The 25,834-nt window shown below is 35.1% G+C and overlaps 1 protein-coding gene across 4 annotated transcripts in view; it reads right to left on the bottom strand.

Moving 5' to 3' along the window:
* The window catches only part of TASOR (transcription activation suppressor), a 49,726-nt gene that overhangs the window by 11,197 nt on the left and 12,695 nt on the right, over nucleotides 1–25,834 (bottom strand). For all 4 annotated transcript variants that reach the window (XM_081159524.1, XM_081159522.1, XM_081159525.1 and 1 more), the window contains exons 6-17: nucleotides 25,336–25,497; nucleotides 23,583–23,707; nucleotides 21,601–21,632; nucleotides 20,819–20,924; nucleotides 18,686–18,789; nucleotides 18,501–18,604; nucleotides 9,829–9,901; nucleotides 9,671–9,742; nucleotides 8,074–8,772; nucleotides 4,353–4,759; nucleotides 2,980–3,121; nucleotides 1,692–1,751 (exon numbers count right to left, since the gene is read on the bottom strand). In XM_081159524.1, coding sequence (XP_081015650.1) covers nucleotides 1,692–1,751; nucleotides 2,980–3,121; nucleotides 4,353–4,759; nucleotides 8,074–8,772; nucleotides 9,671–9,742; nucleotides 9,829–9,901; nucleotides 18,501–18,604; nucleotides 18,686–18,789; nucleotides 20,819–20,924; nucleotides 21,601–21,632; nucleotides 23,583–23,707; nucleotides 25,336–25,497 — 2,086 coding nt within the window. The remainder of the gene's footprint in view (nucleotides 1–1,691; nucleotides 1,752–2,979; nucleotides 3,122–4,352; nucleotides 4,760–8,073; nucleotides 8,773–9,670; nucleotides 9,743–9,828; nucleotides 9,902–18,500; nucleotides 18,605–18,685; nucleotides 18,790–20,818; nucleotides 20,925–21,600; nucleotides 21,633–23,582; nucleotides 23,708–25,335; nucleotides 25,498–25,834) is intronic.

Below are 25,834 nucleotides of genomic sequence, written 5' to 3'. Positions count from 1 at the left end.
AAAATTTTTAAATTGTATTGCATAAAGCAAATGGGTTGAGTAGGACCACCTGTAATTTAAAAACTTCTGCGTCACTTATTATCTTAAGTGAAATACTTGCTCCCAAAATTTATAGCTATAGTTCAGACCAATAAACTTATTCTTGAAGGGTTATCAATAAAGGGACTTTTTAAAAGATGAAATAAAACTTAAATCTACTTGGGGAACTCTCCATATTAAAAAACTCTAAACCAAATCCATTTTAAAAATGCAAATGATCACGACCTAATTTTATTTTGCACAATCAAATTTCCCCTATGATTTTAATTAGTAGGTTGACTTTATTATTTTTAAAATGTCATCAATGAGTGATTTAAAAGAAACATGTCAATATCCATAATAATGCATGTTTTCTACTGTTATTCAAGCATTTCAATACTTGAAGTGAAAAGGGAGTAAGTTCGCATCAGATAATTATACTTTCAATCACAAAATATGAAGATGGCATGCCAAATAACAGTGTAGATACTAATGGAGCATTTTTAAGTACAAACAAGATGCCTCCTGCTCCTAATGAGAAAGAATTACTGAGACACAAAACACAGGTGAATCCCAGACATAATCTTGAGTGAAAGACCCAAAAACAAGAGGATGTGTAGGTTCCATTTATCTTAAATTCAAGAACAGGTAAAACTAACTTATGGTGAAAGAAGTCAGATTTAGTGGTTACTATTAGGGGCAGGGAGAGTACTGACTAGGAAGATGCAGAAGACTGCCTCAGGTGCTGCAAGTGTTCTACACATTGCTCTGGGTGGAATCATGTAAGTGTATATGTATGTAAAATACTAAAGATTTGTGCACTTTTCTCTATGTCATATATTCACTGCTCCTGTTTTGTTTTGTTTTTTAAATCAGCTTTTCCTAGGAAACATTAATACCTTTCTTCAAGATGATCTTTAACTAAAAGTCTTTTTAATTTCCAAAAGAGAGGAATAACCTTAAAGACCTACTCAAAAATCATTTAGCTTTCCTCCGCTCCCCCAATTAAACCATTTCAGGTTTTAGAAAGAGTAAGATCAACAAAATGAAAACAATTAAAAAAGACCCACCACCAAACTCTAATCAAGAAAACAATGCTTATGACCACACAGGGATGGTGAAATGACTGAGCTCAGACAGAAGACTCTTTTAGGCACCCACTGAAACTATCTAATCATTACTATCTGTAAATGTTTCTGGAATCCAAAAGTTTCCTAATTTCTGATTTAAATTATCTTCAGAAGTTAGCTTTACAATTAGAAGAGGAAGAATTAGGTAAAAAAAATAATCAAGATTAGGAATAATGTACCTAAAAGATAAATGGCCTCACCTCCAGATATTTTTTTATATTTAAGTTAAAGACTACTTCTCATAGAATATCCTACAGAAATGGATTAAAAAAAAATTCTCGTCTTCCCAGATCATCATCTCAGATAGAACTAACTGTAAGTAAAGAAAATGTAATCTCTATGAATATGTAGAGACTTCTTTGAACACATTCTTTATATAAGAATATTTGATACACATTAATGATGTAAGTATAAATGATAATATCCAAATTTCCTGTAATTAACAGAACTTAAATTGACACCCTATTGATGGAAAACCAAAAATGCAAGTAGCAAGTCTGAAGAAGGGCACAGTGGGAGGAAAAGCAAAGCAAGCCTTCTCACCTGGTGTTTGTTTTTCACCATGTTTCCCCAGCTGGTCTTCTGGGCTTCTTGCATTCCCTCCTGACAGAAAGCATCCATTAGATTTGTAGATTCTCTTCAGATATTGGTGATACCTATTAAGCACCTTTGAGATAGCCTAGATGCTAACAAATCCAAGTATTCCTTCTTTTGCCTAAAATAATCCTGAAGGGTCACTCAGAAATGGGAAGTTGCTTCCCTTTCTATTCAGGTGATGACGGATTATCAACATCTAGGTGTTGTGCCTTCAAATGGCTCTAAACATTAACTGTAATGGCGTCTAAAAGAGGAATGATTAGGATAATCATCTTGTACCCATTACTTCCTTACCCTGTTTCTCCGACTCAAGCTGATACCTCCAGCTCCTAAGTGAGAAGCAGTTGCCTCTCTACCATCACATCTACGCCTCCTGCCCTCTTTGGTAAGGTACTAGAGAATGGTGTTGAAGCCCATGGAAGTTCATCAGTTTTAGAAATCCTTCCTTGGAGGCATCAGTAGCTTCTAGGTCACAAGTCAGTCTACTTTTTTAGCAAAAAGCTGGTTTTTTTCTTTTTAAAGGTTAAATAAAGGTCTAGGAATGGAAATGATGTGTCCTGGAAATATTTCAAAAAATGCACAGCTAGCAAAGATGAATAAGAACTTAGAATATTAGAGTATGTATATGTGTGTGTGTGTGTGTGTGTTTGCACCAAGAAATTAGAATACTGCAAAATGATCTTTCAACATTTGCTAAACTATTCTTACCCCACACTTCATTAAGCTTTCTAGGACATTAGCATTTGACCCTTTCAGGACATTCTCCACTATGATCCAATTACTCTAAGATAATCCAATATTAAGAAATCAAATTTCTTTTAAATAGATGAACCTCAATATGACCACTTCTTTGATGATAGCTTGTTACAGTGAAGCTTATAATTTGAGCAGATAGCATTTACTGGTTGTTCAAAGGCCATCATGTCATCTTTGTAACTACCTCACCTTATTAGAAACTCAATTTCTGCCAACAATGTGCATGCTAAACTCCATACGGAGAATAATATGTTTTAAATCCCTATTTCCAATAGGGTTTTTTGCAGATACTTGCTGACGCTGACCAAGAACAGCAACACTCAATGAGCATTATGTTGCTCAAAATAAGACACTGAAGATGTTAGAGCCAAGTAAGATGAAGCACCCAAGAATGCAATCTAGAAAAGATGAAACCCTTCAGCAAACTGGTCCCTAAGTAAAACCAAACGAACTGAATTCCCAATATACTTGTTCTTACCTGTAATTGGAATGAGCTTCCAATGTATTTCAGTCTCTTCAACATTATTTGACTTAGACTGTTTATGGAATCCATGTTCCATGGGAATGGTGGGACACAGACTGCAATCTTCAAAACTATTCATGCTGATTAAATTTGGATCCTAAAAATTAGAGGACATATTCAATAGCTTTCTTTTCAATTAATTTTAATGTCAAGAATAAACAAGCATTTTTTTCACAGCAAATTCACAACCTTCAATCTGAACACTGACAATTAGTCAAGTCAACATGGTAAGTTTATAATACTCTAGCCTCAAATTAAAACACATTTTCCTTCAAAACATAATTTGATGTTGATTTAGGACTGAGGTTGGTAAACTTTTTCGGTAAAGCACCAAGTATTCTAGGTTCTGTGGGCCATATACTCAAGATACTCAGCTCTGCCATTATAATGCAAAAGCAGCCACAGACAATACCTAAACAAATGGGCATGGCTGTGTTCCAATAGAACTTTAGTTACAAACATAGGCAGTGGGCTGGGTTTGGCCTATGCCCCCATCAACCCAATTAAGAGTATTAAATATGTTAGAAAATGTTAACAACATAAGCTAGTTTCTCAGTGCCTACTTTACACATCTCCCTAAGTGAGCCTCCTGCAATCACCGCCCCCTAAAATAAATATCCAAAAACTATATGGACAAAGCCTGGGGACAAGCATGACTTTTACTCAAAGGCAGGGAAGAGAAAATGAAGGAAAGAGTACATTAGAAATAAGCCCTTAGGAATATGATGCCATCCTAGTATTGTTCCCTAGTGATGCAGCCACTTCTTGGGGGAAGATAAGGCTACTTCTCAGAGAACAGTACTCTAAACACATATCATAAATAAACTGGACGCCCTGTTAAGCAAGGCTGAGTCTCACACTTCAGCGGTAATCCTGAAGGCCACTCACTTTCCATTCCTGTTTGTATGAGAAATAAAAAGTACCTAACCTTGCTTGTAACACTAGCATACTGACTTTAGTCAGCTCATCTCCTTCACCTATGGGTTATGGTACTTCTAGCAGGAAGTCAATGTTTTGAGAATTCGATTTTATTATGAAACAATATGGAATCAACTCCTAATAAGCCATGTCTGAAAAACAGTCTAGCTTTAACTTTATCACAATAGGTAAATCTTGGACTATACATAAACCTATATGCAGGGAAGGAAAACAACTACTTCTGCACTTACCTATTTGTAAAAATGAGTAACTTATAAATACTATCCTGGGCACTTTTATTGAAATGTGTATTTTATTTCTTTTTAAAAGGGGAAAAAAGCTCATTGAAGCACATTATCTCTTTCACACATACATTCACAAAAGCAAACAGTAGAAAGATATATGCTTACTTCTTTCAAATGTAGTTTATGGTCAGTGCCTACTTCACTGGTAGAAACAGCAATAGGATACTTTACAGGTGATATATCGGCTTCTAGCAATGGGCTCTGAGTATCCTTAAAATGTGCATTTTCAATTTTTGCACAAGTAAGCTGCTCATATTCTTTCTTATCTGGGTTAGAATTCAACTCATATTCATGCTTTTGCCTCATCTCTTCATAGGCACCATCAGCGCTCAATCCTAAGGCTTTGTTGACTGTGTCTGTCAGGGATGCATCAGAATGGCGTGCATTTGCTAGTGTTTCTGATAGCCAATTAAACAGCCTATGGATGTCAGCAACCCCAGAGTTAGAGGTATCCTGCTGCTGCAGTCTCAAGTCAGCATCATGAGCAAGTGAGCCAACAGGCTGTGGAGACTCTGAGGGAAAAGAGAAAGAAAAGTCATCCCTTAAAGTTGAGTTTGGAAGGATAGCATAAAAATTTTTTAATTGAATATACCTAAAAGTTAATTATCATAGACATTTATTGGAAGGAACTCAATCAAACCACTGTTTTAGATTTTACATTTACATCTATCCCTTACTTTACAAATATGACTGGTTCTAAACTTTTACACATAGGTCAAAATGCCCATTAAGTAAAAATTTATTTACATAATTTGAAAAATCTATTTATGGAGAAATGAGCTCAAACATCAAGTTGGTAACATGTATAATATATATATAGTAACTGTACTCTAGTTACCTTAAAATCTATTTCCAAAATCCCTAAGTTAACCAGGTGCTTGACAACTGATAAAAGTATTTGTTGCTATTTTGCAAACTATTAGGAAGATATGCAGATTACACTAAAATCTACTAAAAAGAAAAAAGGACTCATGATTTCATTTGAGTTCTATCTCCTTTACAGCTATTACGTTTTGTCCATAAAATACCATCTGATGTTCTTATCATCTAAGCCTTATTTCAACTGACTAGATTACCTAAAGAAATCTACACTAACCTTGCACTAAGAACAGAAAGAAATGTAAGAGAAAACACATTAAGACATGGCTCAAAGCAGGTATAAATCTGGGTAATCTGCACAATAACATATTTAAAAACTTGCAAAGGGCGTAGGCATTCAGAAAGTCACGTGCTTTTAATGCTGAAAGAAGGTAAAACCTGGGTAGATGTGAGGATTTCCAATTTAGTTAGGGTATAATGTACCACAGCAAAAACAAAACATCAAAGAATGGAATACATACTATATGATTCTAATTACATGTACTTATAGAGCAGACAACACTAATCAGCAGACAGAAAGCAGATCACTGGTGGGTAAGATTAGCTACAAAGGAGTACAAGGCAGTGTAATAAAAATGTTTTATGTATTGGAGTGGTGGTAACATAGCTATAAAAACTCATGACTGTGTAATTAAAATGGGTACACTGTATATAAATCATATCTCAAAAAAAATGATATTAAAGGAGGCAGGGAAGAAAGTTACCTCTTATAAAACGAGTGGGTTCACCACCAAATCAAAATCAGAGTATTTTAGGTGTCAGAATACAATCTTTAAATCTCTACTTTTCTAAAAGTGTGCAAAATGGCCCAGCCGGACGTGGCTCAGCGGTTGAGCATTGACCTAGGATCCAGGAGATCAGGGTTCGATTCCTGGTCAGGGCACATGCCCAGGTTGCGGGCTCGATCCCCAATGACTCTCTCATCACTGGTGTTTCTATCTCTCTCTCCCTCTGCTGCCCTCTCTCTGAAGTCAATATAGATATATAAAAAAATTAAAAAAAAAAAAAAAAGTGTGCAAAATGACTACAAAGAAACACAAGTGAGGAACACCTAGAAATGCAAGTCTTATAGTTTAACCTATTGACCACTTCTCCATTTCTTCTTTGGTCTATTATAATTAGCATGGCTTCCCCATCACTTTAATTATTAATAAAGCCTGATTTTCAACAACTAATACTTGTTTAAATGTAATTTCATAAAATTAGTCAATTATCAGCTAAAATGGTACCAAAATTTAATTATCTTGCCTATTATGTGTTCAGTGCTAGGAAATACAGCCAAGTTTAAGAGCAATGCTGTAGAGTCCATCAGAACTGAGTTCAATCATGGATTAGTGAACTATATAACTTTATTTAACTTCTCTGATGATTTTACTGATGACAGTTATTTAATATCTCTAATATTTTACAGATAACTTTCTCATCTGTGAAATAAGGATAACATTGTCTAGCATTCAAGAACTAAATGAGTATATATATATGTAAAGCACCTAGTACATAGGAAGTACTTAAGTCTCAAGATACATGCCAACAGTATAAGACAGTATGGATCAGACAGAGTCAACAGGTTCAGCACACAGCAGAAATGCAGCATAACCTAAAGGAGATGAAGACCATCAAGGAACAGAACAGCCAGAAATCTATTCTGGGGGGATCTGAACTGCAAAGATAAGATGCCTGAGAAATTAAAGATGCTTCAAGAAAAAAGAAAGAGAAGTAAAGGGCTAATCATGACATATTCTGAGAGAGATGAGCCTTAACCAAGGAGCACGTGAAGGAAGAAAGGGAAACATGGCTACTCAGGATGGACAAGGCCAGTCTATAAAAGAGCCCTGAGAGATGAATACAGAAGCTGAGACTGGTAGCAAATTAGCAAAGCAATGTTGAGAGGAACATGACAGTGAAGTGAGTGCTAGGAGGCAGGAAGGCCACCCAGGTGATAAGAACACACACAAAGATGAAATGTTGGAAAGAAAAAGCACTAAAAATTACTGAAAATAGCACCGTCAAATAAAACTTTCTGCAATGATGCAAGTGTTTTCTATCTGTGCTATTCAATATAGTGGTGTAGCTGGTGACACAGGAAGTGAATTTTTGTTTTATTTTATTAATTTAAACTTCCTGTGCTATCCAATCAGGCAGCAACTAGCCACAGGTTATTTAAGATACGCCTAATTAATAAGAAGAGTAACAGCAGCACAAAATGTAGACTGTTACCTCAAAGGTCCCTGAACATAAAGAAACATTTCATGCTTATGGACCAGCAGTGTGAAGATCTTAAAAATCTAGATGAAAAAATATTTTTAAGTACTTGCAATATTTAAACACAAACTTAAGACAAAGGCCTCCCATTTCTTTTTATGTCAACTAAAACAAAAAAAGCAAAGAAAACTAGAGGAAAAAAAGGGCAAGCATATTACTGGACTCCTAGGGTGAAAAAAAAGTATATGCATCTAAGAAATTTTATTTGAAAGCTAAGATTCCTTTCATTAAACAACATCCCCAAACTCCGCAATATTCTATTTGTACTTTTCCATTTCTAAAATTAAAGGACTATAAAAGGACAGGAGGTCCAATTAACAGAATAAAAGCTGAGCATACTTTATTTTTTCACATTAGTCTAAGCTACACAATTCAGAAATCCCATGTGTTAGAGCAGGAGTTGGCAAATATTTTCTGTGAAGGACCAGGTAGTAAATATTTTAGGCTTCATGGGCCATAGAGTCTCTGTTCCAACTCTGCCATCACGGTGTGAAAGCTGCTACCTAGACACATAAGTGAATAGACATGGCTATATTCCAGTACAACTTTCTTTACAAAAACAGAAAGCAGGCTGGACTGGTTTTCAGGTTGTAATCTGCAGGTCCCCATGCGAGAAGAACAGAACTACTTTACTATATTTTTGGTTATTACTTTTATACTATATAAGAGCAATCTGATATTTTACCTTCATACAGATGGCAATTTTCAGATAAATTACTGGTTTTGGCGAGCTTTCTCATATTTTCAGGTAGATCCTCAAGCTTCCTCTTCAAGACAGTTTTGCTTCTCATATCTTCTGTGTCTGAGTCCCCACCCACATTTTTTTTCCTACACTGAATCAAATTAATCAATTCTTTGACTCTATCCTTATCATAATCCAAAGAGTGAGATGACTTCTGCTTTCCAGGTTTAATAGTCTCACCCCTTGAGTTATTTCGTTTCCCAAATTTCTTTTTTGTACCATTCATTTCTTCATGGCCGTCATAATCTGAAAGTTGACCGAACTGTTGAAGTTTTCTATTGTCTTCAAATAGCTCTCTTAATTTACAAATAGGTAACTGATACATTTCAGGCCGAAAAATATAGGTACGCAAACAATCGTCAATATGGGATTTATTTTTTGGAGCTGGGTATAAGAATTTTTTATCATCTAATCGTGAATCATATGGAAACATAATAAACTCTCGTTTACCTGAACCAAAACCTCGCTTAAAAAATTCACTTACATACTTTTCAACACCAGAATGAAAATTTATAGTATTTATATTTTTGAATTCCTTTCGACACCGAATCAAAGCAAATTGTAAAAATTGAGTTATTTTTAATACATCTGGCATGCTCTCATGTCTCTCCTGTGGTGCTACATTGGTTGAACTTTTTTGTGCTGTAAACAAACAAAAAGAGTAAACCATGTTAGCAATCAAGAAATTAATCAAATACAGATCTACCTATTGTCAAAGAAATGTTAACAACATTCATACATTAATGGTGAACCAAATGAGTATGTACCCTGCTACATATGTGTAATACAGAAATATATGAAACACATGTTTCTAAGTCCAGAGGACTAAAATAAGCCAGTAAGAAACTAAAACAAGGGAAATTATAGAACATACTTTTAAAAGGGAAAACACCCACTTATTGAAGATCTCATTTCCTTTTCTAACTAGGCCTTTCACCTTGTGGCAGCAAAATAAAAGGGGAAATAAAGAAGCAGGGCAAGATATAAGGCTCCTAGCAAGATAGTTCTACCAAGGATAGCAATGGCATTCCTTCCTGTTATAACAACTTCAATTGAGAATCTCATTCTTAATCTAACAGTGAAATCCATTAGTGGGAACTCTGCCTTAATATAGCATTAAAGTTAGTTCTTAGAAATGGTGAAAAGCAAATTTTCTCTAATATTGGTGTGAAAATTCTTATTAGTTTTGAATGGCCCAATATTTAAACCAGCACATAATGCTTTGATAGTTGCTAAAATCTGAATGCAGAAGTGAACTAAGCTAAAACACAGTATTTATAAAACCCTGAAAAATGAAACCATTATAACAATTACAATCAACATTATTTAGTGAGAACACTTGATTAAAACCCAAATAATTTTTCATGGTAAAAAAACCAAAATCAAGTCATATAATTTGTGTTTTATATCACTAATAGCTCTTAATACCCTGTGTATTTCCTAAAACATGATGTAAGAAAGACAAAATGCTTAGGGAGTTATGTGGAAATTTTCAATGTAGGAATCTATAAGATTGGATTTAGATAGTCCAAGAACTTACAAGTAACTATGCCTCTAGGTTCTTGAAATAGAAATAAAGCATGTAGAATTCGAGACCTGGCCGTTTGATGTTCTAAAAAAACAGAAGCCAAATTCATTAGCAATGTGTTTTAACTAAAAAGTTAAAAAAGAATTATAAAAATTAAAGACACTACCTACCATATGGAGAAACCATTTGATAAGGAGAGAGAAGAAAAAGGTATCCTCGGTCTCCCAAAGGTTTAACAAGAACCTGCAGTTTTAGAAGAGGGAAAAAGTTTAATCTGCTTTATTATTGCTAACGATAAGGCAGACACAGAAGTATCTGCTAATTATAAAGAAAATAAAAAGTTTTTGATCTTTAGAAAAAATATTAATCCTTTACTGTTACTTTTCCAACTCTGCTAATTAACAGAATTCCAATAAAATACAGAATTCCTTAGTTTTCATAACTTAAATGAGAAAATTCCCCTAATTTACTGTGAAACCAACTTGCTGATTTTTCCTTAAAGCTAAAATACAAGGACCAAACTAAAGACTTCAAATATTTTCCTCAGCAATTCAAAAGACACACTGCCCGGCTGGGCATGGCTCAGCAGTTGAGCGTAGACCTGGGATCCAGGAGATTGGGGTTCGATTCCAGGTCAGGGCACATGCCCGGGTTGCGGGCTCGATCAGTGACTCTCTCATCATTGATGTTTCTATCTCTCTCTCTCCCTCTCCTTTCTTCTCTCTGAAATCAATAAAGATACATATATTAAAAAAAAAAAAGACATTAATTGAGAAGGCAATGTGCTGGATATTGGAAATATAAAACAATTATGACACAAATGCTGCCTTTAAGAGTTCGGACTAATCTAAAATGCAATGTGTTGCAATAATGTAATTCTTCACATAGAGGAGTTTATAATTCGGTGGACAGAGCAACACAGGAAATACCAATAATTAGATTAAGACAGATAAATTCTCAAAAATATTTACAAGGCGACATGAAGGGGAAAAATACAGTTCATTTATGATCAGAAAAGATACTGAAAGTGTACTGGAGGTGTATTTTAAAGAACGGGAACAGTGTCAAGAGCCTGAGTTTGTGGGAAGGACATTTCAATAAAGGCAACGTCATGAGCAAAGGCAGAGTTTTAATATGATAGACAGTTTGCAAGCAACAGAATACCTATGACTGGCAAAAGAGTGAGGACAAACTAGGATAAATGTGTAAGACAAGTCTACAAAGAAAGATCTTGGGATAGATTATAGAGAGACAAGAATGCCAGGTTAGCCAGGAATGCACTGAAGAGTAACCCTTTTGAACTGGAAAAATTCCCTTAAAAAAAAAAAATCTTGACAACACTATGAGAAGGGGTAAAGAAATCAACGTAGTAAGAACTCAAACTCAGTTCAGGGGCTACTACCACAATTGCAATAGTTCACAGCATTTCTTTTGATTAATGAAGGGTAAATAAAGGAAGAACTGAGAATAGCAGTTGAACACAAAAGGCTATCTGGGTTGTGAAAGAAAACTTGTGCTACAAATCCCTATTAAATAATTCCAATAAACAAAGTTTATATAAGAACCCATAATCTAAAGGCCAAAAAGCAACTGTGCTACCAATTTACATTTAATAAAAACATTGTTTGAACACTCAAAAGGTAGACAATGTACTGGAAAAATTCTGTTTCAGACTTAAACACTTTTATTTAAAATGTTTCATATGTCATATCCTTTCTAACATTTTGCCCAACTCCTGGCTGTCAAAACAGAAAGTTGGAAAACAAAAATAAAATTTTCATGTTTTATGGTCACTGAGGAAAAACAATTAGATTCTTTTAATTTTTCACCTACTCCAAATAGTAGGCTTTTAAAATTCCACTGGCTTAGTGGTCTTTATAAAAACCACTGTCCTCGGGGCATAAACACCCAAAAAACACTGAGGTAAACAGAGGCCTTAGCAGTAATATTGGTGGCTTTAACTCAAAGAAGCAGTTTTAGTCCTCAGAAGAGGAAACAAACATCTGTGAACTCCGTGCTCCTGCTGCCCTGCCGCTATTTATTACATGTCACTGTTTCCTTCCTCCTTAGAAGAGAGTATTAACCCAGTCTGTGAATTTTTATTACTTGATTCTACTATTTTGACTTTTCAATAACAAAACAGGTAATTAATATGGTACAAAAATACATTCAAATATAAAATATTTTAGCTCACAACCTTAAGTGACCAAGTTTAGGAGGAAATGAGCTTAGCGAGATTTAGCAGAAACAACAGATTCAAACACCCAAGGGCTCAAACTGGAATTATCAGATGCAATATATAAAACAACATATATGAAATGTTCAAGAAATAAACAAAATAACTGGCATAATAGAAAACATGTTCACACAAAAACTGGTATACAAATATTCAGAGCAGCAATATTCTTAATAGCTGAAGCATGGAAATAGCTGATGAATGGACAAAATGTGGCATTATCCATACAATGAAATATGATTCAGCCATAAAAAGCAATGAAGTATTGATACATGCTACAACATGGATGACCCTTAAAAGTGTTGTGCTAAGTGAAAGCAACCAAGCACTACACTACAGGCCACATAACGCATGATTCCACTCATATAAGATGTCCAGAATAGACAAATCCATAAAGACAGAGGTAGATTAATGGTTGCCAGGGACTAGAGAGAGGAAGGAATGCAGAGTAAATACTTAATGGGTATGTGATTTCTTTCTGGGGTGAAAATACTCTGGAATTAGTGGTGATGGTTGCACAACACTGTGAATCTACTAAAAATCACTGACTTGTACACTTTAAAATGGTTAAAATGGAGGGGGCAAAGAGGCGGAGAGGGGCATCTGTAATATTCTCAACAATAAATTTTTAAAAAATGACTAAAATGATGAATCTTATTTCAATAAAAGCAATAGCAAGAGATATCAGAATATAATCTCCACCTCCTAGAATAGTGCCTAGCACATAATAGTTACTCAGTAAGTATTTCTGAAAGAATTAACAAGAATCTGTTGAAAAAAGTGAGGCAGATCTCCAAAAGGAATCAAATATAACTTTTAGAAATAAAAATATTCTCCGTGAAATTAGAAACTATGAATGGATAAACAGCAAATTAGACACAGCTAGACAGAATGTGTAAACTAGAAGACAGCTATGATGAAATTATTCAGAATGCAACACAGAGAAATAAGTAGATGAAAAACACGGGAAGTTAACAGACATGAAGAACAGAATGAAAAGGTCTGACATATGATGGTTCAGAGTCTTAGAAAGACTGTCTAAAGGAATGAAGGGGACATATAATCAGAGATAATGACTAATATTCCAAAAATAAAGATAAGTCAACAGATACGGAAGACGATACACCAACCTGGATAAATAAGAAATCTACACCTAGATATATTTAATGTTAACTGCAAAACAGCAAAGAGAAAGCAACTGGGAAAAAAAGTTCTGCAAAGGAAAAATATTTACACTAAGAGTTGACTTCTCAATAAAAATAGAAGCCAGAAGATACTGTAGTATATAATCAAAGTCCTAAGAATACAGCTGTCAACCCTGAATTGTGTACCCAGGTCCCAACAATGAAAGAATATGCATTTTTCTCAAATACAAGGGCATGTACAAAAATTGACCACAGAGCAGGTTTTAAATCAAATCTCAATAAATTTCAACTAATCATCATCACCTGTTCTGATTACAATGGAGTTATATTAGGAAAAAACAAAAAGACAGCTATGTATCCTCGTAATTTGGAAATTTAAAAACATGCCCATATATCACGTGTCAAATCATAATAAAAACTAAGAAATACTTAGAACTGAATAATGAAAATACTACATATTAAAACGTGGAATGCTCCCCCCGTCAAAAACACACACACTCTATTGGGATTTTTTTTAATTGGAATTGCATTAAATCTGTAGATCAAATTTTGAGAGAATTAACATCTTTATCATGCTGTCTTCATGAACAAGATTATCTCTTTACTTCTATAAGGTATTCTTGGAAGATAATTTTACGGTTTTCTGGATACAAGTCTTGCTTATTTTTTTGTTAGATTTATCTATCACCAGGCATCTTATATTTTTTGATCCTATTGTAAACAGTATTTTTCATTTCAGTATATAGAAATGTAATTGATATCTATATATTGATTTTATGTCAGATGTATATATGAAATTTGAATGATTTGTTTATTCTTGTACATTCTTTGGGACTGCTATATAGATTTTATTATCTAGGAACAAGTGTTTTGGTATTTCCTCTGTAGTCTTCATGCTTTTTTTCCCCCTTGTGTTACTATGCAATCTAGCATCTGTAGCACGATGTTGAATAAAAGTGGTGATTACAGGTATTCCTGTTTTTTTTTTTAAACATCTGGTTTAGTTTATTTTTAAATATATCTTTACTGATTTCAAAGAGAGGAAGGGAGAGAGGGAGAGAGAGAGAAACATCAATGATGAGAGTGTCTTCATTGATCGGCTGCCTCCTGCACACCCCCTGCTGGGGATCGAGCCCGCAACCTGGGCATGTGCCCTGACCGGGAATCGAACCTTGATCTCCTGGATCCTAGGTCTATGCTCAACCACTGAGCCATGTCTGGCCGGGCTATTCCTGTCTTCTTGATTTTCAAATGAACACTTGTAACATTACCCATTAAGTAGAAAGTTTGCAGTAGGTTTTTCATAGATACCTTTATCAGTTCAAAATTTTTTCTTTAATTTTTTAACCATAAGTGGGTTTTGAATTTTAGTTAATGCCTTTTTTTTGTTGTTGCATGTACGAAATAGCCACATGGTGTCCTTTCTTCTATAACGGTGGTCTGCAGATTATAACCTGAAAACCAATCCAGCCTGCTTTCTGTTTTTCTAAAGAAAGTTGTACTGGAATATAGTCATGACTATTCATTTACGTGTATAGATAGCTGCTTTCACACCATAAAGGCAGAGTTGGAACAGAGACTCTATGGCCCATGAAGCCTAAAATATTTACTACCTGGTCCTTCACAGAAAATATTTGCCAACTCCTGCTCTAACACATGGGATTTCTGAATTGTGTAGCTTAGACTAATGTGTGAAAATAAATATGCTCAGCTTTTATCCTATTAATTGGACTGCCTGTCCTTTTACATTCCTTTGATTTTATAATTGGAAAAGTACAACACAGAAATATTGGGGGGGGGCTTGGGGGATGTTGCTTAATGAAAGAAAGTTTCTTAGCTTTGAAATAAAATTTCTTAGATACATACACATTTTTTTTCCATCCTAGCAGTCCAGTAATATGTTTGGCTTTTTCTTTTTTCCTATACTATGTGTGATGGTTAATTCTATGTGTCAACTTGACTGGGCCACAGGGTGTCAAGATGTGGTCAAACTTTGCTCTGGATGTTTCTGAGGGTGTTTTTGGATGAGTTTAACATATACATCAATAGACTGAGTAAAGCAGATTGCCCTCCTAAATGTGGGTGAGTCTCATCTAATCAACTGAAGGTTAAATAGTAAAAAAGACTGACCCTTCCTGGAGTAAGGGGAAATTCCTCCTACCTACCAGCCTGCCTCTGAGTTAGGATATCAGGTTCTTTCCCCCATGTCTTTGGACTCAAACTGAAATATCAGCTCTCCTGGATCTCTGACACTCAGACTCAGATTGGAACTACACCATCAACTCTCCTGGGTCTCCAACTTGCCAAATGCAAATTTTGGGACTGTTCAGCTTCCATAACTGTGTGAGACAATTCTTTATAATAAATTGCTCTCTTTCTCTCTCTCTCTATATATCCCATTGATTCAGTTTCTCTAGAAACCCCGGACTAATACATCATGTAACTATCTTGACGATAAATGCAAAAAAAAGAAAGAAGCATTAAATTCAAAACCCACTTATGGGTAAAAAAATAAAGAAAAAATTTTAAAGTGATAAAGGTATCTATGAAGAATATTCACATCAGAAACAATATTCAAACCAAAAGAGAGCTTACTATAATTTTACTTATTTTATAAATCTCTCTGTGGGAAAATAAAACTTCCCCAGACTTCTCAGTGCTCCTGCAAAAAGCCCTCGCCTTCTGATATGCTGAAATGTATATTAAAGATAGGGAACGTTTGCTTTCATTTTCCCCAGAAATATTTTGCTCTTTATATACCTTAAGAATTAGATCTATAGTCAATTATCTAGTTAACTGCTCTGATCCAAAGGATAATTAAATTTCTTGTTCCCCTGAGAGTGCCAACTCAACTGGGTACACAAGAAGGCAGAGGTGACAGCACAGATTAGTTCCTAGTTTAAGTCCCAAGGTGCGGGGAAGACAGAGAGCTATCTCCTGTCTACATTTTAAGCAGGAATGACCCTAGGAACTTGGAGATGTCATTAGAACCAAGAGAGCTAACTGACTCCTGTAAAGATTTTATTTACTTACCAAAGGGTTGGAGTAATATTCATTAACATTTTCAGAGGCCTTTTCAGGAGGGGAGGGAGATAGCTGCCTCCTTCTCTTAATAAGCAAAGAAAAATATATTTTTTTCTCATCCCTTATCTATGAGATAGCTACTCCATAAGATAACTGACCTGTCTCTTGTTGCATTGCCCTAACAGTAATGACTAGGGCAAAGGAGGGCCAATACATTTATTACTTACTGTAAGGTATTCACTAAATTTGTCTCTGATCCAGAACACCTCGTGTTATTCAAGATAAAATTATTAACAACCCAACAGTCCCAATGCATCTCTCATTATATGAGAAATACGAAGAAAGTAACTATAATTAGGATAATTCCCAATGAGGTTTGCAGGAAAAGGAATGCTACACAAAATACCTAGGAGTCCATTAGATTCAGGTAGTGTATCCCTATGGAATGTCCAGCCCTCTAAGATCTAGGATCTTACTTTACTTCTTGATTCTAGAAAGAACCAGTCCTCCACATACCTTGCTCAGATCAAGAACAAAATGTCAGTATCCTTCCTATTCTGACTCTCACTATTAGGAACTGAACAGATACTATAATTTTCTAATAAACTCTTCACTATCCAGACTCTCAATACTCATTCCTCTGAAATGTAAAAACTATATGATTTGGATAACTACCACATCCAAACTTACTATCTAAACTCTCACTTTCTGAACTCAGTAACTGAAAAGATTTTGATCATGAGGAACACTTGTATTATAGACAGGCTTTCCGAGGAAAACAAGAAAGGTAAATAAAAAAGTATGATGATATGTACTGAAAATGCATGTATGTGCACGTGTATGTGTATAAGTGTTCTAAGACGCCTAGCCCAAAGGTTTCTAACCTTTTTGGTCAAGGAGTTATTGCTGGGTGTCCATCAATTCATAAGTATACAAATTCTGCCTATAAGTCTGCATATAATTTGACATTCCCATCTATAAACAATGGATTTGTTAAGCAAATCTATAGGCATACAATGAAAATTCTATGTAAACAATAAAAATGAAGTTGTGGGTTCTGAAAATCAGAGACACAAATTTCCATTTGAGGGCTCAATAAAGTGAAGAGTAAAAAGAAATCAACTGCTGAATAACCTGTATTAAATGGCATACCTGAGCAAAAAACCTTCTCTTCCTCTCTATTGGAACATCTGATCAGCATTTAAATATGAGCTTCCCTGTATCTCATGTTAACAGAAACTTTGGAATAGCCACTATCCTTCTCTGTAGCCACCTACTTACCTTCAGCTAAAGCATACATACCGACATCACAAATTCATTTTCCATTCACTCCTGAAACCATCACAATCTGATGCCTGAACTAATCTCTCTACCTAAACTCCATATATTCAATATGTATTAACCTGGATACGACCTACTAAATATTTCTTAAATCAGTCTTTCTTCTTCTTTTTTTCTAAATTAAAAAAAAAAAAATGTTTTTATTTATTTCAGGGAGAGGGAGGGAGAGGGAGAGATAGAAACATCAGTGATGAGAGAGTCAGTGACTGCTGCTTCCTGCATGCCCCCTACTGGGGATCACGCCCCACAACCTGGGCATGTGCCCTGACTGGGAATCGAACCTCGACCTCCTGGTTCATAGGTCGATGTTCAACCACTGAGCCACACCAGCTGGTAAAAATCAGGCTCTTCTTACATCATCATTCTTACCTTTTTCATCCAACCCTTCATCACCCTCCAATGTAAGTTTCCTACCTCATCTCCCCCGGCCTCAATTCATTCTCTACATAGTAACCAAGGTTAAGTGCAAAACATAGATCTGACCATGCTGCATACAGAATCAAAACCTCATCCAACTCCCTTTAAAAACCATTACTCTTAGGATCAAGTCCAAACTTCCAAACGTTTGAACATTGCCTGCATGATGCTGCAGGACATAGCCTCCTACACATTTGTCCAGCATCATGTTCTACCACTTTCTCCCAACTACTATAGTATTCGTTTATTTCTTCAACCTCACAAAGGACCTTCTTTTTGAATCTTCAAATATGGAAACTGTCTCTACTGGAACCATATCTATCTGAGTAATTCCATTTATCACTCTGTGTAGTCCAGGAAAACAGTGTCTCTTTCCCTCATTTTTTACTGAACTATATACCTTACATAAATAAGTAATATTCAAGAAGTATTTTTTGAATATCAGAATCACGATCACAAAATACAACAAAGCTACTTCCTGGAAAGACTTGTCTGTAGAAAGTGTAAGTGTCATAGCTATATAGGAGAGTACCAAAGGCCATAATAAAATGCTGTTAACTAAATGGTAGCAACTAAGACAGCTGTGGTACTTTCAGAGGTAATAAACTGAAATACTAATATGATCACTTACTAATATGCAAGTTTCTAAGGGAGAAAGAACATTTTAAATTTAACTCACAAGTTTTTCTTTCTCTAGTTTTTGCAGTAAACTCTCCATGTTACTTCCAATTCTTGTCTTTTCTACAACTTCATAAAGACTGCAATACATTCCATTCTTCAAAACTGACATAGGAAAAAATACATAGTAAATATTCAAATTCAAGTCTGCTTCTTATATTTCAGTAAAATTAAAAATTACTTTACCTTCATTTGAACTGAAGTATGCTTCCTTGTAAAACAGTGCTGGAGGTATTTTCTGTTTCAGATGATCAATACTCATAACTGTTTCAACATCTAACTTCTCAGGACTGAAAGAAAATTGAAAAAAGGGATTTCTTTACCTGTATTTATTTCTTTACCTGTATTTTTAATTCCAGCAATGGTATCTTTCTCTCTTTTACAAGCGTGCATATGCACGTGTATACGCGTGCACACACACACACACAGACAGAGCTTACTGGAAAACAAAGAGCATGTTTATCAATACTGTATTTAAAGAAGATTTGATATAGGGAGTTCAGATGTACAGGTAAATAGATAGCTTGGCAATATTACCAACCTTCCAACTTTAAGGAAGAAGCTACTTCTATATGCCAATATTACTAATGACAAAGGATATAAGGTTGTCATTTTATTAAACACAATTCAAGTATATACTGCTAACGTAATCTTCAAACATTTATGAAGGCTTATAATGTTTCCTGTGGTGGTAGCAAAAGATCATTTTATTTTTTTAATTTATTTTTAAAGAGAGGAAGAGAGGGGCAGAGAGAGAGAAGGAGGGGGGAGGGAGACAGAGAAACATTAATGTGAGAGGAAAATATCGATTGGCTGCCTCTCACACACCCTCCTACCAGGGATCGAGCCTGCAACCTGGCATATGCCCTGACTGGAAATGAAACAGGCAACCTTTTGGTGCATGGGATGAAGCCCAACCAACTAAGCCATATCAGCCAGGGCAGCATAAGATCATTTTAGACCTTTCTATTCCAGCATGTTCACAAGACTGAAAACAGCCTATAAATTTTAACTTACCACAGCAAAGCTGTTTCCAATAAATAACTGATAAATTTTAAGACTATCATGTTCAAATTGCTAATGGAAAATATATCTAATTGGGATAAAAAATTTTTTTACTGACTTTAGAGAGAAGAAAGGGGAGAAGGAGAAAGAAAGAGAAAGAAAGAGAGAAACACTGATGTGAGAAACATGGATCGGTTGCCTCCTGAACACATCCTGACCAGGGATCAAACTTGCAACCTGGGTATGTGCCCTGACCTGGGTATGTACCCTGACTGAAAATTTAACCTGCCACCTTTCGGTGTATGGGATGAAACTCCAACCAACTGCACCACACTGGCAGGGCTAGGATAAAACTTTTAAAAATCACTTTTAAGATTTACTCACGCCTAGCCAGGCATGGCTCAGCAGCTGAGCGTTGACCTAGGATCCAGGCAATAGGGATTCGATTCCCAGTCAGGGTACATGCTCAGGTTGCGGGCGCAATCCCCAGTCGGGGACGTGCAGGAGGCAGCCGATCAATGACTCTCTCATCATTGATGTTTCTATCTCTTTCTCTCTCTCCCTCTCCTTTCCTCTCTCTGAAATCAATAAAGAAATATTAAAAAAAAAAAAAAAAAAGATTTAAATTCACTAAGAAAAAGTTTTATGCCATAAATGCGTATGACTTTTTAGCCCATCCTGAAATCAAGACAGAAAAGCAGAAGGCTCATTTTGCCATTTAAGTTTCTAAAGATATTAAATCAATCTTTTTATTTATTTTATTATTATTATTTTTTAATATATCTTTATTGATTTCAGAGAGAAGAAAGGAGAGGGGGAGAGAGAGAGAGACAGAAACATCAATGATGAGAGAGTCATTGATCGAGCCCACAACCCGGGCATGTGCCCTGACCAGGAATCGAACCCCGATCGCCTGGATCCCAGGTCGACGCTCAACCGCTGAGCCACGTCTGGCCGGGCTAAATCAATCTTTTTATTTTTATTCTATTTTTTTAAATATATCTTTATTGATTTCAGAGAGAGGAAAGGAGAGGGAGAGAGAGAGATAGAAACATCAATGATGAGAGAGTCATTGATCGGCTGCAGCCCGCAACCCGGGCATGTGCCCTGACCGGGAATCGAACCCTGATCGCCTGGATCCTAGGTCGATGCTTAACCGCTGAGCCACACCCGGCCGGGCTAAATCAATCTTTTTAAAAACAAACCAATGTTTATCTAAGTTCTTATAAACAGAAGCACCAAACTAAAACTTAAATATAAGAAAAAAATAACAAAACAGTAAATTGCTATTTTCTTGTAATATAGCATACTTACAGTTTGATAGGCAAAAAAGCACGAGTGGCCGACCTCAGAGAAATATAGCACAAAAGCTTTCCTTTATTTAAAAGCTGTCCTTTCCACAAGGTATAGTAAAATTTATCTGAAAGAAAAAAAAAAAAGACAATTTTTGGCAGCCAGAAGCAAATACATGTTTCCTAGAAAAAAAGGGAAAAACATCTAGAAACAAGGTTTTGTAGAACAAAAGCAAAATACTTGACATTTCTATTTACAGGAGAGTTTGAACACTAGGATTTTTTGTTTAAGCTACTGTTTCTCCTACAAAATTATTCCAGCTGCAAAGAATTAACCATTTTATTTGTCTAAATGTCTTCATATCAGAAAGCTGAGGAGCAAAGACAATATAGTTACCGCTCTCTTATTTCCCCCAAAGGAGACTATGTTAAATCTGGTTAACTACATAAATCCCTACAATGTCCCATATCTTCTACTCAATCTCTTTTCATTGTGGAGAAACCTGACCTAAACCTCTGATAAATTTAGTACTTTTAAAAGGCTGAATTGTGAAATTTGTTTTATTTTTTACTATTATCAAAGTGCTAAAACCTTTTGGTCTATTTACAGCAGAACTAGCTTCTCAAAGGAGACTTTATGCTTAGATGACCAAATGTTGATGCTACATCATAAAATGGCCTCACCCTCCTTTTCATACTTTGTAGACTCTAATTCATTATAAAAATAAAACAAAGCACTTAACATTATTTTTTACTATGCGCACTTACTCTTTCAATTTAGAAAACGAAAGGAAAGAATCTTACCTGTGTTTCTATCTGCATTAAAGCTGTTAGATCTACAAATAAATTTAAAAAAAAAATTACTAATTGTTAATACAAAAGTTAACACGCACGATCTTGAATAAGTGCTATTTCTAACAGCATACTACACAAGAGAACTAAGTCCTCCCTCCGGGTAGGAGGGAGCAGTTACTTACTTACTATAACGTTTACTAATTCCAAGTCCACTTGGTGAAAATAATTACTTACTTGACTTTAATTACCATATTTGCCCAAAATTAAGGGACTCTTTTCCCCAAAAATATCCATCAGGAGGAAATGAAGTCCATTTTAAAGTCTCTGTCAATTACTTTATTTGGGTGATAAAATTCAAAAAAATGGCCTCAGTATATATTTAAATGTATTTATTCATCATTCAACAAATATTTACTAATATTCTAAGTAACAGGGTTATAGGGATGAACAAGCCCCCCTGCCTTCATAGAGATTATAATCTCTTGAGGCAGACAGACAACAATCAGAAAGGTAAGTCTATAATTTACCAGAGGATAATGGTTTTAAGTTCTAAGGAGTAAAAAGGAAAAGACACTAAGAGTACACACGGTGAAAAAAAAGATCACAGCCCAGCCGGTGTGCTCAGTGGTTGAGAATCAATGTATGATCCAGGAGATCGAGGTTTGATTCCAGGTGAGGGCACATGCCTGGGTTGCAGGCTTGATCCCCAGTGAGGGGGCATGTAGGAGGCAGCCAATCAATGACTCTCATCATTAATGTTTCTATCTCTCATTTCTCTCTCCCTCTTCCTTCCTCTCTCTGAAATCAATACAGACATATTTTTTAAAAAAATCACAGAAGACCTTATCAATAAGGTCACCTTTAAAGAGAGATCTAAAAGAAGTGTAGGTGTAAATTATGCAGCTAACTAGGGAAAGAGAGGGAACAGCAAATGCAGAGGCCCTGCGGCAGGAGCACTAATGACGGCATTCAAGGTACAACAAGAATGTTCAATCAATGCTTGTTTTAAATGGTATGAAGGTCAAAAGATGAAATCAAACAGGAGGCAAAGAAAATTAATGGACAGTCGTTATTCCTGGGAGTATGACCTCATAATTATTAAGTGCTGAGTACCTTCTGAAGATCACTGCTGAAAGGCACTATAATAAATATATCATGGAGATCATAAATACACACACACACAGAAAAACAAAACTATCCAGATATTATGTGAAGCTGTACTTGTGGCTGTGGATGGTTTCCAGGACCACTGATACAAAAAGAGTGTCAGATCTCAAACAACTAAAATGAAGACAAGACGATCTGATCTGGAAACTGATAAAGAGGTCAACCTCAAAAATGTCTAGTATGTTTTAAGAATGTGGCTTTTAAAAACAGCAGTACTTCTAAATTAATATATATCATTCATGATTTTGAATATGGGTACTCAAAGTAAAAATAAGTAGACATTTGACCATTTCACCTATATCCAAAACATATTCTGGAATAACCACATGGGAACAAAAAAGGGAAAACTGCTTTGTATTTGGTTACCTCATATTAGAGCTTATAAGAAATCATCAATGGTACTCAACTCTGACTAAAAATCACAATCACCTGGAGGCTTTTAAAAACTACCAGTGCCTAAGCTACTTAAGTATTTGGTTTAACTGTTTTGAGGTGAGGCTGGTGCATCTTTAGTAGCTCCCCATTTTAGTAGAAGCTCCCACAAAATTTCACTTTTAAAAACTACATTTATTCAACTACAAAAATTTTCAATATCAACGAAAAAGAGGTTAACTAGTGAGGTTCAAGTAAACTTTAGTTTGTATTTCCACATAGTTTAAATATCTGTCCTTTACATTTTAAATCACCATAAACATTTATGTATCTAATTAATTTTAAGAGAAGAAAAAAAATGGGAACAAAACAAAGTGTTTCTTCTAATGAGGCAGTCTAGGACACGTAATTTAAGATCATTCTGGATGATGTCCAAAACTCCTAAACCTTACCTTGATGAAGGTACAAACTTCAGAGGCTGTATATCATCTTTGTAAGTAAAAGATACGACTGCATATGGACACACGTGTCTTGGTCTTCCCCTTAGCTCATCAAAGCCATACTCATAAAAATAATACTAAAAATAAGAAAATGCAAAATTAACTTCTTTAAGAAGGCAAAAAGTACAGAGTGGAATTCTTGCATTTATCTGCCTGGTTTTTGAGAAAAATAACATTTAAATGTGCCTCTACCAAGAAATATCTTTAAGCACTGCTTGTTAACTACAATAATTTGTACTTTATATTCATTTTATGATATAAAATCTTCTATATGTATATCAGATGCCAGGATGCTAACAGGTATTCCAAAAGCTTACTTCTGAAGAGTTGACCACTGGAAATGTGGTCAACAAATTTCCTCATTAAAATGTTACAAATGGGGCTCCCACATCAGCCTAGAAAAGCCAATTTGATACAAAAAGTAAAATACTAAAGACACAACTTCAATCAAACCTACCATGTTGTTCATCATGTCAAAAGAAAAATATTCTTGGCTTTAACTGAAGACAAAGCAGCAAAAGGGAGGCAAGAGGGATCACAAACATAGGTAACAAAGGTAGCTGACCCTCTTCCTACTACCCATCTGCATTTCCCCTTCACCTATTCACAACCTTTATTAGATCAGGGTTTTGTGACTTGCAGACTAGTAGTTTTCATTAAAAAAAAAAAAAAAAAAAAAAAGAGTGCCCCAGTTTATAGACAAGGCATTTGTCTGTCAAAAGTCCATTCCCTTGGGATAATATTGATTTCAATAATGTTATTGCTCTGAAAATACCTGAAAATGTTTTTGAAATATCAAGCCAGTTTACAAGTTCTGCTGGAAAAGCCAATAATTACTATAAAGTATATCTCATATCTACCAATACTACACTGTCCAGAAGGTAATCAAATGAGTCAGTCCCGATGACTTCGTTTAACATAATTTTTGCTAAAAGCCCCCAACAACAGATCTTGCCCACTGAGATTCTTCAAAAAGAAAGAACAATAAATTGTATTTTATGTAACTAAAGAAAGAAATTTAAAAAAAAAAAGACATTTCCAGGGAGTTAGCATTACCACTTTTCACATATAATCCATTTGGATACATATATTTTTTTATACATTTGTTAAAAACAGTAACATTACTTTGTAGTCAACATCATATAAAATACAGTGACTAAAGTTCATCAAATACAACACTTTTAAGTATGTGTAGTTTACTGTGTATCAGTTACATCTGAATAATGCTTAAAAATTCTAAATTTGCATCTTAAAAAATGTTAATAAAAGTAGAAAATATCTATCAAATCAATAGTACAAAATAAAATGAATTAAGGTATTTCAAGGGGCTTCAACTCTACCTTAAAGGATGAGTAGTATTAGGCAAGAGATCTTTCTAGGCCAGGAAAAGTCAGGGCTTCAAAATGAAATGAGGCCTGTTGAAGGCAGAGCTCATACAAAAAAACCAAGATGGAAGTAACAGTCTACAAACAAGCAGGGTGAGCTAGCCTAAGGAATCTGAATATTATCTTTAAGTCTATGTTTCTGAGTTGTCTTGGAAACACTGAACAAACAGCAGTGAGAGACACTGGAGTCTGGCAGTAATATATAGAAACCAGAGTCTAGATGGGTGTGGTGGTAGAGGGAACAGAAAGTGAGACATTTTAAAGAATTTGGTGACAAATAGATATCAGGTCATAACACTAAAATGAATTCAGGTACCTACCTGAGTAAGCTCATAGGCTCGGTAAGCCAAAAGTGATGTAATTCTATTGGCATTCTTCGACACGTGACATTCATGCTTTGGTGTTGGGTCCAAAGCACTTTTATTTAACATAGATTCCAAACTTTTTACACCCATGGGGTCGTATATACTTTTTATTTTACCCTAAAATAGAAAAAAACTTTTAAGTCCACCCAAATCTAATTATTGACTATATAAAACTAATATTATAGAATACTTCTTTGAATACAGATCACCTATAACAACAGTTTTTTTCCTTTAATATCTGGTAATAAAGTAACATCCAACACATTTTGCCAATATTGAAGAAGAAAAAGTTAACCATGAAAAAAAAAAGTTGTTTGAATTTGTTTTATAACAAAGAAAAAATTTTATTTACAACACTCTTCACTAGCCTAAATGACATTACCAACATATTACCCTCCTTTCTTCATTCTATTCTTTGAAAGGAAAAGAAATCTCTAAAATACAGCAAACTTAC

The sequence above is a fragment of the Miniopterus schreibersii genome (assembly GCF_964146895.1).
Source record: "Miniopterus schreibersii genome assembly, chromosome: 15".
Classification (NCBI taxonomy): domain Eukaryota; kingdom Metazoa; phylum Chordata; class Mammalia; order Chiroptera; family Miniopteridae; genus Miniopterus; species Miniopterus schreibersii.
Note: the sequence above shows the minus strand (reverse complement) of the source record. Positions and strands in the feature narration are given on the sequence as shown.